The sequence below is a fragment of the Carcharodon carcharias genome, chromosome X (genome assembly GCF_017639515.1).
Source record: "Carcharodon carcharias isolate sCarCar2 chromosome X, sCarCar2.pri, whole genome shotgun sequence".
NCBI classification, from domain to species: domain Eukaryota; kingdom Metazoa; phylum Chordata; class Chondrichthyes; order Lamniformes; family Lamnidae; genus Carcharodon; species Carcharodon carcharias.
This window is the reverse complement of record NC_054507.1, coordinates 7703011-7719821: the sequence shown is the minus strand read 5'-3', so window position 1 is coordinate 7719821 and position 16811 is coordinate 7703011. Positions and strand designations below refer to the sequence as shown.

Here is a 16811-nt window from a genome sequence, read left to right as displayed (position 1 = left end):
TTTGAAACCTTCCAATCTGCAGGAACCATACCAGAATCTACAGAATTTTGGAAGATAATCACCAATGCATCCACTATCTCTACAGCCACCTCTTTCAACACTCTGGGATGTAGATCATCAGGTCCAGAGGATTTATCAACTTCCAGTCCCATTAATTTCCCCAGTATTTCCCCAGTATTTTTACTAATACTAATTTCTTTCAGTTCCTCATTCCTGCTAATCTCTTGGTTCTCCATTATTTCTGGAAGTTTTTTTGTATCTTCCTCAATGAAGTATGTACACAAAGTAATTATTTAGCTTCTCTGCCATTTCCCTATTCCCCATTATAAATTCCCCTGTCTCTGCCTGTAATGGACCCACATTTGTCTTTGTTAAGCTTTTCCTTTTTACAACCTAATACAATCTCTAACTTGTCTTGTTCGCCATGGCTGGGTCACTTTTCTTGTTGGGTTGTTGGGCCTCAAAGGAATGTGTATTTGTTGTAAGTTACATGTTCATTCTTTAAACACTAAATATTGCCTGTCTACCGTCTCTGGAGCATTCGTCCAAGCCAGTTGAATAATAGTTTGACTTGGGATTTGGAACAGTGCAAACAGTTGTGGATGAGATATTCTGATTATGCACAAACCCACATGGTCAACTGTAACACGATGTACTGGTTAATTTTACAGCAAATATATCAATGAGCAGAATACATATTCCACGGAGACATAGTGATTCCTTACTGCTCCCCATAGAATCAAAAATAATTAAAATACAATCTGGTCTTTTTCTAGGCTGAACTCCCAATACCATTTGGCAGTTCCCTGATTTATTGAGCACTCTCCTTTTTACAGTCCATATCAGTCAAGGGAACCTTACCTACCAACTGGCACACAGTCATGGTCAGCTCTGGCCTGACCAAATCCTTCATCAAAGGTTTGGGATGGGAATCATTCCAGCAAAAGGATGGAGTAAAATAGGCTGAAATAAAAACAGAAAATGCTGGAAAAACTTCTTCAAGAGTCATACGGACTCAAACGTTAAATCTGTTTCTCTCTCCACAGATGCTGGTCAGGCCTGTTGAGTTTTTCCAGCATTTTCTGTTTTTAATTTCAGATTTCCAGCATCCGCAGCATTTTGCTTTCATTTTAGTGAAATAGACCAGCCATATTCTATAAGATATGGAACGGACTGGTAGGAATTCACAGAAGCAAGTACCTGGTGCCCTCTGACAATGACAAAGCACAAGGTGGTCCTCCACACAAACTATAAAGACCATTTGTTTCTAAGACAGTGTATCGACAATCTTTCTTCCCAAGGACATTCCCACAATGGAACAAGCTGCCAAAGGAAATAGTCACAGCCCCATCATTGGAAACCTCCAGGACCCATCTTTAGATTCTTTCCGTTTAGAAATTTCCATTATCAGGACCCATATAAATGTTGGCGGAATATGGAAATTAGTCTGTGGTACCAACACAACGAAAGCAGTCTGGCTGCATCTCCTCGCAGGCCCACTGCAATACTGACTTATGAGGATAGTACCATGGAGTGGCATTGAGGTTAACCCTTCTCACACAGATTGAGTGTAGGCGAGGAGGCTGGGAGCCAGGCAGCTCCGTCACACTCACTTGCCTGTATCCCAGTGTTCCTTGCCCTACATTTCTAACTGGCCCTCCTTAAGCCTCTTCCCCCTTCAGGCTCAGCAAAGGCTGTTTGTGGTTTTCGATTCCTCTTGATGCCCCCTGAGCCATTCAGCATTTTTAACCTCCTTTTGTGACAGCCTCCTTGAAGTGTCTCGATCCTTTGAATTTAACTTACCCACAGATTTCTATCCAGCATCTCATTTCCTTGCTTGTCTGAGTCTGCAATAGCCAATGCTGCGTATCATTCTAGGAGTTTACACCAGAGACGTTGTGTGCTGTTTGCACTTAACTCCCAGTTGTCCTTCACCAAATACAATTGACTTTGACTTGTACATTAAGATCAGTCCATCTTCCTGCTACCCACTTATATCTAATAGCCAGTATTCAACAATAGTGGTAGATCTGCTCAGAACAGAACACAGCGCTCAGGTGGGTCTGGCCAGAGCTCTGTACAATTTGAACACTACATTGAGTTCATTTGCTAGCAATTTCCCACAAGTGCAATTTAATTCCTTCACCAGAGTTCAGATCAGATTTAATACAACGCGCTCACATTTCAACATAACAGTTTGACACAACTGAGTGGCTTGCTGTGCCATTTCAGAGGGCAGTTAGGACCATCTACAAGGCACAAGTCAGGAGTGTGATGGAATACTCTCCACTTGCCTGGATGAGTGCAGCTCCTACAACACTCAAGAAGCTCAACACCATCCAGGACAAAGCAGCCCCGCTTGATTGGCACCCCATCCACCTCAATAAACATTCACTCCCTCCACCACTGATGCACAGTGTGCACCATATACAAGATGCACTGCAGCAACTCACCAACAGCATCCTTCAACAGCATCTTCTAACCCCAAGACTTCTACCACCTAGAAGGATACAGGCAGCAGACACATGGGAACATCACCACCTGGAAGTTGCCCTCCAAACCACACACCATCCTGAATGTTGCTGAGAAAAGAGACATGCTGTCAAAGCTTTTCATCTTGCACTCATCAGGACTGATGCAACAATACCAAATTTCAAAGGGAGCAACAATTTATGCTGTATGAGAAAAGGGGTGCTTGGCTCCGATTGGTCGAGACGTTTCCATGGCACGTGCACTAGGGAGCTATTCCAGCACCCCCCCCAACCCACCCCCCCACCCCCGCACCCCGCCGCCCCATGCTTTTGTTTGTTCATAAAAGTTGCAATGTCTGGAGATGTTCCTTTTGTCTACAGAGGACAGGTTCCTGCATATGAAAATATGTAGCTTCCAGCAAGTATAAGTGAGCTACATCGCAAGCCCAACTGATAATCTTAAATTGGTTGTTAGTGTAATTCATAGCACACTTGGGATTGTTCAGCAAGTGCTGTCCAATCGCAGAATCACATCTAACGTTAGACATTATATTCTGAGTTTTGCAAGCATGGGCTGGTTGAATATGGTCGCTACTCTGCCTGTTGCAAACAATCGAAGGGATGTGCTGTCTGATACGATCCTCCAGTCATTGGGATGTATGGTTTATGTACCTGGCATCGCACTGACACTGAAATTCATATACCACGTTACTCAGTTGTGGAAGAACACCTTTATGGGTGTATCTTGTTAGTGGAGAATAACACTCATGCATGAAACAGCTTCACCTGTTGCTCAAATTTTCAAATTGCAGGCCATACCTCCCAACTACTGGCAGATCGGATCAAACAGCACGTCCCTTCAAACCGTATTCAACCAGCCTGTGCTTGCAAAACTCAGAATATAATGTCTAACATTAGATGTGATTCTGTGATTGGACAGCACTTGCTGAACAATCCCAACTGTGCTAAGAATTACACTAAAAACCAATTTAAGATTATCAGTTGGTCTTGCAATGTAGCTCACTTACACTTGCTAGATGCTACTTATCATCATATTCAGGAACCTGTCCTCCACAGGCAAAAGGAACATGTCCAGACATTGTCCCTTTTTTGAATAAACAAAAGCATCGGGGACAATAGCCCCCCTGCTATGTTTGCTACGGCAAAATCTTGACCAATCAGAGCCAACTTGTCAACCAATCGGCACCCCTTTTCTCATGCAGTATAAATTGTTTTTTCCTTGGAGATTTGGAATCCTTGCGCCTGCCCTGATGAGTGCAGGATTAAAAGCTTCAACAGCATGTCTCTTTTTTCAGCAATACTCATGTTCTGTACTACCAAATGACTATTTGCACACCATCTTCACTTAGAACGATATCGGCCATTCCTTCACTGGATCAAAATCCTGGAACTCCCACCCTAACAGCACTGTGGGTGTATCTACATCACATGGACTGCAGCGGCTCAAGAAGGCAGCTCACCACCACCTTCTCAAGAGGCAATTAGGGATGGGCAGTAAATGCTGGACCAGCCAGTGAAGCCCACATCCCAACTCACAAAAAAATTACCAGCTGCTGTTACTGTATAATGAAAGGGTTAATTGGCCTGTCCTAAAGTCTGCTATTGTTTTACTGCTATTGATTTCTCTATATCATAATAATATTAATCTTCAGTCTTTGCCTCACAAGCAGAGGAGCGAAAGTCAATTTAAATTATCACTGGGCTGTTGGGCTAGGACAACATGGTCAGTTTAGTCATTTCAGTAAGTATAATTTTTAAAAATGCCAGGGCTTATATTGCAGACAGCTTTCATCAGTTGGGAACAAGTTCAGAAAATCAGTTAGTTCTGTACTTCTGAAATATCTGGGTAGAAGTCATCCTTTAAATTGAAGCTGAGAATGGAAGAAAATGATAGGGTGTGTTAGAATCAGAGGGCGCACTTGATGAAATTGTAATTACAGTTAACAAGAGTGAAACAATCGATAAGATAAAGCAAAGGAGTATTATGAAGAAAGAGATTGTTAATTAAGGGCAAATAGTTAGCGATCAGGGATGCATCAATTAAATTCTACTTTTTTGGAGTTGTATTTTAATCATTATATGATTAAGTCATCTCTTTTGGCACAGTGGGTAGCAACCCCTGCCTCTGAGCCAGAAGCTCCTGGTTCGAGTCCCACTCCAGGACTTGATGGCCAAGGAAGGTGCGTTTATAATGTGGCCAAACAGGTTGTGTATCAACCTGAAAATCCTTCTGATGCATGTTGATGATGACAGGTGGTAAGAGTGGGAGAGATTCCTGATCAGCCATGTGATGGAAAGAGATTGCAGCCTCTACCTTCACTATCCATAGCTCCAGACTACAACATGCAAGTAAAAGTAAAAATACCTGGAAAAACTCAGCAGGTCTGGCAGCACCTGCAGAGAGGGACACAGTTAATGTTTCGAGTCCGTATGACGCTTCAATAGTTCTGATGAAGAGTCATACAACTCGAAACGTTAACTGTGTTCCTCTCCGCAGATGTTGCCAGACCTGCTGAGTTTTTCCAGCTATTTTTATTTTTGTTTTGGATTCTCAGCTTCCGCAGTTTTTTGCTTTTATCATGCATGTAAAAGTGTCTGTTGTCACAGCAACTCGGACTCCTCGCCGGGCCGGTTGGTCGATGGTCAGCGTGGGCCAGGTTGGTGCTAACAGCATGGGGGATCGATCCCTGTTTCAGCTGGGGTGGATTCGGGAACTGCGTCCCTGCCTTACCTGTGGTGGAGATCGTGGTGCTGTGGTGCGGACTTGCCTTCAAGTAGAGAACTGAAGAAGAAAATTAAGTCATGCAGAAATGTTTGGATTTTCAGGTGGAGAGAGTCTGAGAAATCGTTAAATATTGGCTATTTGGATTCTTAAAGGCCTAAGTTAAACTCAGAACTGTCACATGGTTTGAATCTGTTATCCAATGTATCGGAACGTTATTGATTTCAGGAATAAATTATCAATAAGATTCCCTTCTCTAACACTATTACTTGTGTAGAAACACACTCTGGGAGGCTTCTTAGTCAAACAAAACAAAACAAACTTTATTTACACGAGATCTTCCATGGCTGCTGGTATCCAGCCAGCCCCTTACACAGCCACCATCTTCCTAAGAGACCCCTCCCTAGAATTTATTGCCCCGTGCTAGCCACGCATTGGCTCAACAAATCACGTGACCTCTACTCAGCTGAGCTGATCTTAAAGTGATGGTCATCACAACTTCCTGTTCTCTCTATTCGCAGGTACTTTCTTCCAGCCAGCTCTGATGGAGAGTCAAACGGACTCGAAACATTAACTCAGTTTCTCTCTCCACAGATGCTGCCAGACCTGCTGAGTTTATCCAGCTTTTTCTGTTTTTATATCAATGTAGGCTGTTAAGCCACAGTTCTCGGAGTGTTTTGTCAACCCTGTCAAGGTCTGAGAAAATAAATCACCCTCAAAACAAATTGATTGTTTCTATGAACTGAATCAATCCAGATGAGGGTGAATCATTCCCTTTTCACTGCTGTGTACAGGAGCTAACACTGAGACACACATGGGCCTGACAGTAGCAGACAGTATGATGCGTTGCCCATTGCAGGACTGACCTATAAAGACCTGGAAGGGCTCAGCCTCGGATGCATTTGAAGATGGCAGAGGCTGGGTCACCATTTTCTTCAGTAGCCCCTCTGGGGTCAGGGGAAGAATGGTGGGCCAATCGTCTTGCTCATGGTCAATGGCCAGTGAGACCTGCTGGGAATGGTGCAGACATGTAGTGATGACATGGTGGTGTTGTGAGTTCCCCCTTCCCTGATTAAACAACCGCCAGCCACTCACTGCCCAAGCTCAGGCTAGGGGTACAAGAGGGTGGGATATACGAACATACGTACTAAGAGCAGGACTAGGCCATTCGGCCCCTCGAGCCTGCTCCGCCATTCAATAAGATCATGGCTGATCTGCTATTAACCTCATATTCATGTCTACCCCTAACCTATCACCCCCTTGCTTATCACGAATCTGTCTAGCGCTGCCTTAAAAATATCCAAAGATTCTGCTTCCACAGCCTTTTGAGGAAAGAGTTCCAAAGACTCTCAACCCTCTGAGAGGAAACGTTTCTCCTCATCCCTGTCTTAAATGGGTGACCCCTTATTTTTAAACAGTGACCCCTGGTTCTAGATTCTTCCACAAGAGGAAACATCATCTCCACATCCACCCTGTCAAGACCCTTCAGGATCTTAAAGGTTTCAATCAAGTTGCCTCTTACTCTTCTAAACTCCAAGTCTACAAGATACAAGTCTAGTCTGTCCAGCCTTTCCTCATAAGACAACCCACCCATTCCAAATATTGAGGAAGAGAATCACATTATAAACAAGGCTCTTGAAACTATTAACCAGTTGTTAGAAAAAAAATAATCAAGCTCATCTCTGAACTGTTCTGTACAGTTCTCTGAAATAAAGTGATATGATTTTTGGTGTTTAACTGCAATTGTCTGGGCAAGCTGGTTTCAGACAGTACTTACAGAGGTTCCTGCTAACAGCTCACCCTCCAATCCTTCTGCTGTTCCTTTTTGCTTGTGTTGGGGAAACACACAGATCCTGTTCAGCGAGCGCTGTTCTTTGTACTGCCTCCGACAGATAGGCGCAGTGTTGTAATCCTCCAGGAGTTCGTAGCTATGACCTTCCAATCAAGAAGATATAAGGGAGCACTTTGGCCCAGCTCTTGGGACTGTTTTTTAACCCTTCCCTCCCTGACTCGTGAATTCATTTTGACCAAAGTTTGTGATGTGCAGCCTCTAACTGGTATTAAAAAGAAAAGAAAAAATTTGCATTTACGTGGTACTGTTCACAATCACAGGATGTTTGTGCTTTGAAGTGTAGTCACTGTTATAATACCAACACCCCAGCAGGGGGAACTGGTGGTGTAGTGGGAGTAGCACTAGCTGAGTAGTCCAGCAGTGTAGTGCTGCTCTGAGGCCATGAGTTCATACCCCACACATAGAATTTAAATTCAATTCAGAACTCTGGTTAGAAACCCATCAGGCTCACTATGCCCATTACTATATGTGACTCTAGACCCAGCACTCAGTTGTACCCACTACCACCATCTAGGACAAGGGCAGCAGATAGATGGGGGAACACCACCACCTGGGAGTTCCCTTCCAAGTCACAGTTGAGTCAGCCATTCCTTCATTGTTACTGGGCCAAAATCCTGGAGCTCCCTCCCTAACAGCACTGTGGCTGTACCTACACCACATGGACTGCAGTGGTTCAAGAAGACAGCTCACCACCACTTTCTAGGGATGGGCAATAAATGTGATGATGCCCACATCTCAAAAATGAAATTATGTAATTACAAGTTTGTTAACACTATTTGAGTTGCAGCTTATCCTCTTGCTCCTAGTTCAGTTCAGTCAGTCTCCCTCCTCCTGTTCACAGTTGTCTTTGTATCTCTGCCCCTGTTTCTATGCAGTTGGGTGCATGCGACATAGTTTGACATGGGCACAAGATTAACATTCTCGTAGCATCCAGGCAAACACTCATTGTCCAACTGAGGCTAAAACACAAATTAACTGCTCAGATTCCACCTGCATAACACAGCATTTCTCCACCCCTCTCACATTGAGCTCCTCAATCACTCAAATATTGCAATGCTGTCCCAGCCATCTTATTATCTACAATTCAATAACTCTGCCTCCAATAACCATACACCAAGTCCCACTCACCTGTGTCAATGTTGACCTACATTGACTCCTGGTCCCCAACATCTGATTTAAAGTTTTCACTTTCTTGCTTAAATATCTTCATGGCCTCACCCCCACCCCCTTTTGCTTTAATGTCCACCGGTCCTCCTGTCAGAACTCTCCATTTCCTCAATTCCAGCCTCTTGTGCACCGCTCTTCAACCCACCATCAGCGCTCATGTATTTAGAGTTTTCTGGGGCCTATACTCTGGGAGTCCCTTTCTAAGCCTCTCCACCTACTTGCCTTTGAATCCTTACCTCCTTAAACCATGCTTCAGCCACTCCTCCCTTTTAAATCAGCATCCACTTTCTCAGATTACACATCTGTGAAGCACTTTGGGAAGCTTTACTGACGTTGAGAGGCGCCATACAAAAGCAATTGCTGATGCAATGGCAGTTTGTGCAAATTTGCTGTGTGGAAATTAACTCCTAAATAAGTGACTGGAGTCACGACAGTGGCTACACTTTAAAAAGTCGTGCAGGGGCTGTGAAGTATTTCGGGATCTTCTGAACAAATACAAAATCGTTCATTCTCATAGCACCCAATGAGAATTCACTCAGAGTACCTCCTCCTGTCAAATCTAGTTTGTCCTGCCTATGCCTCTCTCTATCCTGCACCTTATCCTGTCACACTTTCACAGTATTTTGTTTTTTAATGCAGGTGGATCTACTGTGCTGCAGTAGAATTAGAGGTGCCCCTGATGATAGCGCAATCCATTTCATATTGTGGGTTGTGTTGCTCCTTATTTTGGACAACAGTCCAAAACAGTGAATGTTCCAGCTGGCCATCTTTGTCGGAATGGAATGTATCTGGAAATGTACAAAAATTTCTGCATGTACAAACTCCAGTTGGCACCAGATCGAGCAGTGTCAAGGGCAATGGATCAACAGCTGCAAAGGAGTTAATTATTACTTCCTCAGCAGGCATTGCTCGATTAGAAGACTGGGAATTTCACAGCACCAGAATCTGTTCTTTTAGAAAAGAGGAACGAGGAACTTCAGTTTACATGGAGAGACTGGAGAAGCTGGGGCTGTTCTCCTTAGGACAGCGAAGGTTAAGAGGAAATTTAATCGGTGTTCAAAATTATAAGGGGTTTTGAGCGAGTAAATAAAGGGGCACCAGTTCAGTAACCAGTGGACACAGATAAGATTACTAGGAAGAGAGGCAGTGGTGGGGGTGGGGAAAGAAACTTTTATACTCAGCTAATTGTTGTGATACACAAGAACTAGAAGCAGGCATAGACCACTCAGCCCATTGAACCTGCTCTGCCATTCAATACGATCATAGCTGATCTTGGGCTTGGACTCCATTTTCCCACCCACTCCCTATATCCCTCGATTCCGAGACACTAGAAATCTGTCTATCCTATCCTTAAATATATTCAACAATGGAGCATCCACAACCCTTTGGGGTAGAGAATTCCAAAGATTCACAGCCTTTTGAGTGAAGAAATTTCTCCTCATCTCAGTCCTAAATGATCGGCCCCTTATCCTGAGACTGTGTCCCCGTGTTCTAGATTCCCCAGTCAGGGGAAACAACCTCTCAGTATCTACCCTGTCAAACCCCTTCAGAATCTTGTATGTTTCAATAAGATCACCTCTCATTCTTCTAAACTCCAGAGAATATAGACCCAGTTTACTCAGCTTCTCATTATAGGACACCCCCTCATCCCAGGGACCAAGGTAGTAAACGTTCGCTGTACTGCCTCCAATACAAGTATATCCTTCTTTAAATATGGAGACCAAAACTGCACACACTATTCCAGACGTGGTCTCACCAAAACCCTGTACAATTGTAGCAAGACTTCTTTATTCCTGTACTCCAATCCCCTCACAATAAAGGCCAACATGCCTTTCCTAATTGCTTGCTGTACCTGCATGTTAACTTTGTGTTCCTTATATGAGCACACCCAAGTCTCTTTGAACATGTGGAAGTCTGGAATGACCTGTCCGAAAGGGCAGTGGACACAGATTCAATAGTAATTTTCAAAAGTATGTTGGATAAGTACTTGAAAAGGAAAAAGTTACAGGACTGTGTGGGAGGGGGACTAATTGGGTAGCGCTTTCAAAGAACCAACCCAGGCACAATGTGCCAAATGGCCTCTTTCTGCTTGTATCATCCTTGAGGTTTGAGAAGCAGTAGCTTCTTGCCAACGAGGGCCAACTGCTGTCCCCAGTTTCCTCCTGTCCAGAGTTAAAAGTGTGGTCAGTGCCTATCAAGCAATCCCTTCTCCCGTCAGTTATGGAAGAGTCACAATCAAATTTTCACATGCTGCTTGGTTAACCACTTCTATTTGAACAAGTGCTGTGCATGCTGGTTTCCCCAACAAGCACACAGATGACAAACATGAAATTAAAAAGAAAAGATAAAATTGTTAAAGGTGAGATTTTATTAAATAAAACATTGCAAGGACAAATCCCAAATTTCAAAGCAACACCAATTTATCACAAAGAAGCATTTAGACACTCTAAATTCTAAAGTATATTTCACTATTTCTGTTAATGTAATTTAAATATATAGTTGCATCATATTCCCAGTAAAAAAATACATAGTGCTTATCAAGTCCTGTAGAGTGATGTAAAATTGCATGGGCTATGTGCCCACACTAAGTTGGATCCACAGAGACACATCAAGGACAGTGCATGCTCAAAAATATCCTGACCCTGTTAGCAGGGAGCTTTTAAACAGACAAGATGTTAAATTAAACAATTTCAAAATATTAAATTTAAAAGAGGAATAGCAGGACAGCGACCTCTGATCTGTTCAAAAACATTTCAGCACAGTACTGATATAGAAAGAAATTTAAAAAAAAAATCAAACTTCAATGTCTCACCAATCCTAAACAGTCAGTGACAATTCTTCTGGGTGTCAAATAGGAGATATGATAAAAGAAAATGGAAATTACACAGGTCTGTCTGCCAGTATCGTGCCAGTGGACAGCCTCCAGCTTCACCCTGAACTTTAGACAATAACATTAATGAAAAGTTTGAAATCTTATTTGAAAACTGAACCGTGGAGGAGTCGCATCAGGCCATTGAATTTATAGGGAAAATGTGCTGCAACTCAACTAACGTGATCAGACATCTGGTTCTCAGTTTAATTAGTCTAGGACTCCGAATTACTCGCTCAGTGGCATAACTGCCACACCTCCCGTATCCATGAAGCTAGTTTGTACTTTCTCCTCTCCTGAAGGAGCTGGGTTATGGCTCCACTGTTAGCACCTCACAAAGCTTGCCATAATGTGTGACAGAGCTAAGAAAGCTATGCAATCGAGAGGACATCACAGCTAAACAACCACAAATGTGCACTTTCCTGCAGGGATCATTGGGTAGCAATCGACAGAGCAGTGGTCGGGTAATGAAGCTGGGATCTGCATGGCCTTTTGGGCTCAGTACCAATTCAGCTGGCACTTTCACCCACTGAGCTACCAGGAAAAGATCTCCAGGATGTCATGGTGCAATAACTCAGCAGTACCAGACCTAGCCCTGGTGCTCTACCAGAAACATCTTCACAAGCAGGACTTCTTGTAGTTCAGACTCAAGGTTGGTGCTGGAAAATAAGTCAAACTATGGGGCATGGAAACCATGCCAGTGCGATATGTTAATGCCAGGCACTGGACACTGAGCATGTTTGGAATGAGTAGGAATCAGAACTAAAGTTGGATTTCAGAAGATCTTGTTACATGTTTTTCTAATCTTTAAACTAAACTACTTCCAGCATTTGTGATTCCAGGAAAGCCTGTAGGTTCATTCTAGGAGTTGACCTACAGGTATAGAGCAAGGCTGATTGGAGAAATTTCTAGCTTAATCTTCTCATCAGAAACTTCAGGCAGTGTTGCCCTCAGGACAGTTGTCCTGCACAGATTAGTATCCAACCTCTTCAGAAGATGCACTTTGCCCACAGGACACAGGCCTTTTCCTGCTTACAGGTCCAGGAAGTGAATGGCCATATTTATCTACACACCAGCAGTGACCTCGTTTTCTGCCTCTTGATGGCTTGCACTATGAAGCATTAAAAATACCTTGTATTAACGGAAGGGGAAAAACAAACAAACTTGCATTGCTATACCACCTACACATTGTCAGAGATGTCCCAATGAAGTACTTTTCAATTGTTGAATGCAGAAAATATTACAGCCAATTTGTGTACAGCAAGCTCCCACAAACAAATCCCACCAATGATCAGTGGTGTTAGCTGAGGGGTAAACACTGCCCACACAACACAAGAGGTAGGAGCAGACATAGAGCACTCAGCCCATCAATCCTGCTCTGCCATTCAATATGATCATGGCTGATCTTGGGCTTCAACCCCATTTTCCTACCTGCTTCCCATATCCTTTAATTCCCCAAGACACCAAAAATCTGTCTATCCCAGCCTTAAATATATTCAACAATGGAGCATCCACAACCCTCTGGGGTAGAGAATTCCAAAGATTCACAGCCTTTTGAGTGAAGAAATTTCTCCTCATCTCAGTTCTAAATGATCAGCCCCTTATCCTGAGACTGTGCCCCCATGTTCTAGATTCCCCAGTCAGGGGGAACAACCTCTCAGTATCTACCCTGTCAAACCCCTTCAGAAGCTTGTAGGTTTCAATGAGATTACCTCTCAATCTTCTAAACTCCAGAGAATATAGACCCAGTTTACTCAGCCTCTCATTATAGGACAACCCCCTCATCCCAGGGACCAATCTAGTGAACGTTCGCTGTACTGTCTCCAATGTAAATATATCCTTCCTTAAATATAGAGACTAAAACTGCAGGCTTTGCACTCCAGGCAGAGCAATCATAAGCCCTGGAGTTTCTGCTATTTCTGGGCCCCATATCACACTGGTTAATCCCTCACTAATATGGCATCTGGTACACTTGGCATCAGAAGTATTTGCATGTGCTGCAAACTCCACTTCGGAACTTAAAGGGGCCTCCAAAAAAATCCAATTTCACCCCTAGTATCTGGTCCTTCCAGTTTGTGAACTTACTAAGTGCGAATTGGGTGTCAGAATTCCCTACATAACGACATTGGCTACAAAAGTACTTCAGTAGCTAAAAAGCACTTTTGTGAGGTTTTGAAAGGTAGTCTATAAACTGTCAGGCAAAGTATAACCAAGGCCACACCAGACTCGAGGCCTCCCTACCTACCTACTAGGTCACTACCTACCCGGCCATGGATGGAGGAATAGTTTCTAAAGTCCTTTTCTTCTGAGCACTTCCTTGCACTATTACATCTCACATAATTGTGATGGTCTTTTCCAGCTGTAGGCTCAGGCATTCATAAAATAATCTACATTTCTCTATGTCCCACCCAAAAGGCAGGAAGGAAAATATATGTCTACGTCAGCCCAGCTACTTTATAAAATTATTTATTTTAAAAATGGACAAAGGCTTTACCCTGACATGCCTGACTCATACCAGAGGAATTTCTAACCTTCATAAGCCAGCAGGGACCTTGTTACCTTTAAATCAAATTCCAAAGAAATGCACCAACACCCTTTACATTTCTAAGGCAGAGCTCTAGTCAATGGAGACAGCATGTCTGCAAAGGTAATGGTAATCCTCCATTAAACACCTCAAGATTCCAGACCGAGAAAATACATCCTTTGTCCAACACCAGGGGAAGAAGTGGGAGGTATGTCACATGACCTCCCCCAAGCTGCTAGAACCTGTAATATTGCCCCGTGAAACTGAACCCAGACAGACAGTCTACCATTTTACCATCCAACAGGTAGCAGCAGAAAGAGTTCTGTCCAGGTGAAGTGCCTGGCCCTAATCTACACTGTGAATTACTGGAACATTGGAACTCCTGTATCAGTGCCTACAAGACTAATTCATCTCTACGTGCCTTCTTCCATCAGGGAAGTCCTCATTTCTGGAAAGTTGGATCAACCTGCAACAGTTTCAGCCTGCTAGCCTCTAAAGGGATACACCATTGGACGTTTGATTCTGGACTCAAAACCATAACTCTTATTTTTAATCATGGTCTTGCCCTGTATCCCTTTCTTACCCTTATCCCACCCTCTTATTTTACATTATCTCAAGTTTGCTGTGGGGTTATTAATAGAGGATTGGATCACTCCAAACTGAAGGGCTGGGGAAAAATGCCACCACTTATAAAGGGGCAAATCAGAAATTAAAAACACCTTTCTGCTTACGGACAGGTAGAGAGAGGAGAAATTACGGCTGTTCTAATTAAACCCCTTCCTGTCCGTAACAATAACTTCCAATATATTGAGTCAATCTTGGTAAAGTGACATAGATAAATTTGTGTAAAGTGACTTAAAAACAACACTGGAGCCATCAGTGACATTTCTGTTAATTATTGTGTTTTCTCCTTTTAATGAGAAGAACTATCTTGGAATACGCAACAGTAAAAATGAATCATCATGCACTTGTCCAGAGAAGTATATAGATTCACAGGTTAACATTATTTAGAAGTTTAATACCTATAAATGGTCATTTTAACTCATTGTCTTAAGACAACTGCATATTGGAGTTCTGAATGGGTATTCTTTACATTTGTGTGAAGACAATTAAAACACAAACAGACTCTTCAGTCTGAATCACACGAGTGGGTTACTGTGGCCAGACCAAAGGAGTGAGGTCAGGAAGGGCCAGAGGCCACACCATTGTCACAGGAGGAGAGGTTGGGAAGATAAGGGCCTTGTGGAGGTAAACTAAACATAGAGGCATTGGGTGCTTTACCTTATCTTGCTTTCCAGCAGCCTCGAGCCAGGTCTGAAGAAAAGTGAAGAAAGCAGCACCTGATAAGGTCCAAACAGAATGGTCCACGAGGTAAGCCAGAAAGGAGGGGCCGGGGAATCTGGCACCTGCTACTGGGCCAATGACTGCTGTTGTTCAAAGCAGCCAATCTGGCATGTAGACCATCCCAATTAACAGGCTATTCAGCCAATGAGCCTGGGCCTCCTTAGAGCACAGGCCTCGGTGTTTTGCGCCTTGTGCTCCTCCCTCTCTCAGGCTGATTCCAAGTGCGGTCTCAACCAAAACCTATACAATTGTAGCAAGACTTCTTTATTCTTGTACTCTAATCCCTTTGTAATAAAGGCCAACATGCCATTTGCCTTCCTAATTGCTTGCTGTACCTGCATGTTAAACTTTTGGTGTCTCTTGTACAAGTGCACCCAAGTCTCTTTGAACATAACATTTACAAGTTTCACAGCTTTAAAAAATATTCTGCTTTTCTATTCTTACGACCAAAGTGAATAACTTCACACTTCTCCATATTATACTCCATCTGCCACCTGGTTGCCCACTCACTTAACCTGTCTATATCTCTTTGCAGCCTCTTTGTGTCCTCCTCACAGCTTACATTTCCACCTAGCTTTGTATCGTCAACAAATTTAGATACATTACTCTCTGTTTCTTCATCCAAATCTTTAATATAGATTGTAGATAGCTGAGGCCCCAGCACTCTACAGCCTGCCAACTTAAAATGCCCCATTTATGCCCACTTTTTGCTTCCTGTCCCTTCACCAACCCTCTATCCACGATAATATACTACCCCCAACTCCATGAACCCTTATCTCGGTTATTAAACTTTTATGTGGCACCTTATTGAATGCTTTTTGGAAATTCAGGTATACTACATCTACTGGTTCCCCACAAGTTTAAAATTCTTCTTTGTGATTGGAATATAAATCGCTTTCAAACTTGAAATGGAATTGAATTGTACTGGTGTCGTGCAAAGTGGGAAAGTTGGTGATGTTGGGGGCAGGAGGGAAAACCGCTTTTGCAGACATCACCCCCCCACCCAATCCTTTCACCCTCTCCTCTGGCCTCCCGAATCCGGCCCCCCCACCACCGCCTCGCCCCAGCCTGCCAGCCTGACTCTGAAGGCCCTAGCTTGCTGGAGCAGCAGCTAACCCCATCAGGAGCCCCGCCAGGATTCAAAAAGGCTGACGAAAGGGATGTCAGCGCAAAGCAGAGAGCTGCTTGGTAGGTAGTGGGTAAGCTGTTTTTCTCCAATTTAAAGTTACATCAAAGAGAAAGGTAAGAGTTTTAACTTTCTTAAAAAAAAAAGGGGACTTAAATAATTTTCTACTTGGCTTAAATTTAGGGTAAGAGTATTTGAACTAAAGGTATGGCAAGGGAGTTCAGGCCCATGTGTTGCATGGCCTGCAGTACGTGGGAAGTCTTAGACTCCTGGCAGTCCGGGTAACCACATCTGCAGGAAGTGCCACCAGTTTGATCAGCTTGAGCGCTGAGTTTCGGAGCTTCAGCATTGGCTAGAGGCACAGCAGTGCATCCACGAGGCTGAGAGTTACGTGGATAGCACATTTTCAGACGTGATCACCTCGCAGCTTAAGGAAATGCAGTCAGAGAAGGAATGGGTGACCGCCAGTCAGAAAAAAGGAGGCAGGTAGGTCGACAGGGAAGCCCCAGAGTGCATTGCACTCAAGGACAGTTTTTGTTGGAAAACAGTGAGAGTGACAGTTCCTCTGAGGAGTGCAGCGAGAGCCCAGCTGCTTAAGGGGGGGTGGGGAAGAAAGAGAAAGAGCAAGAGAGGTAGGAGACTCAATAGTGAGGTGTACAGACAGGCATTTCTGTGGCCGCAGACGTGACTCCAGGATGGTGTGCTGCCTCCCTGG

The 16811-nt window shown here is 43.6% G+C and overlaps 2 protein-coding genes across 2 annotated transcripts in view; both read right to left on the bottom strand.

Annotated features, from left to right (window-relative positions):
• LOC121273198 (sterol O-acyltransferase 1-like) overlaps positions 1–7067 on the bottom strand; it is an 87464-nt gene extending 80397 nt beyond the window's left edge. The window contains exon 1 of the mRNA XM_041180188.1: positions 6992–7067. The gene's annotated coding sequence lies outside the window, so the exon portion shown is untranslated. The remainder of the gene's footprint in view (positions 1–6991) is intronic.
• Positions 7068–10580: 3513 nt separating this feature from the next.
• Positions 10581–16811, bottom strand: part of LOC121273201 (insulin-like growth factor-binding protein 5) — a 633250-nt gene continuing 627019 nt past the window's right edge. Inside the window, exon 4 of the mRNA XM_041180194.1 lies at positions 10581–12213. Within this exon, the coding sequence (XP_041036128.1) occupies positions 12076–12213 (138 nt within the window). The 3' untranslated portion in view covers positions 10581–12075. The remainder of the gene's footprint in view (positions 12214–16811) is intronic.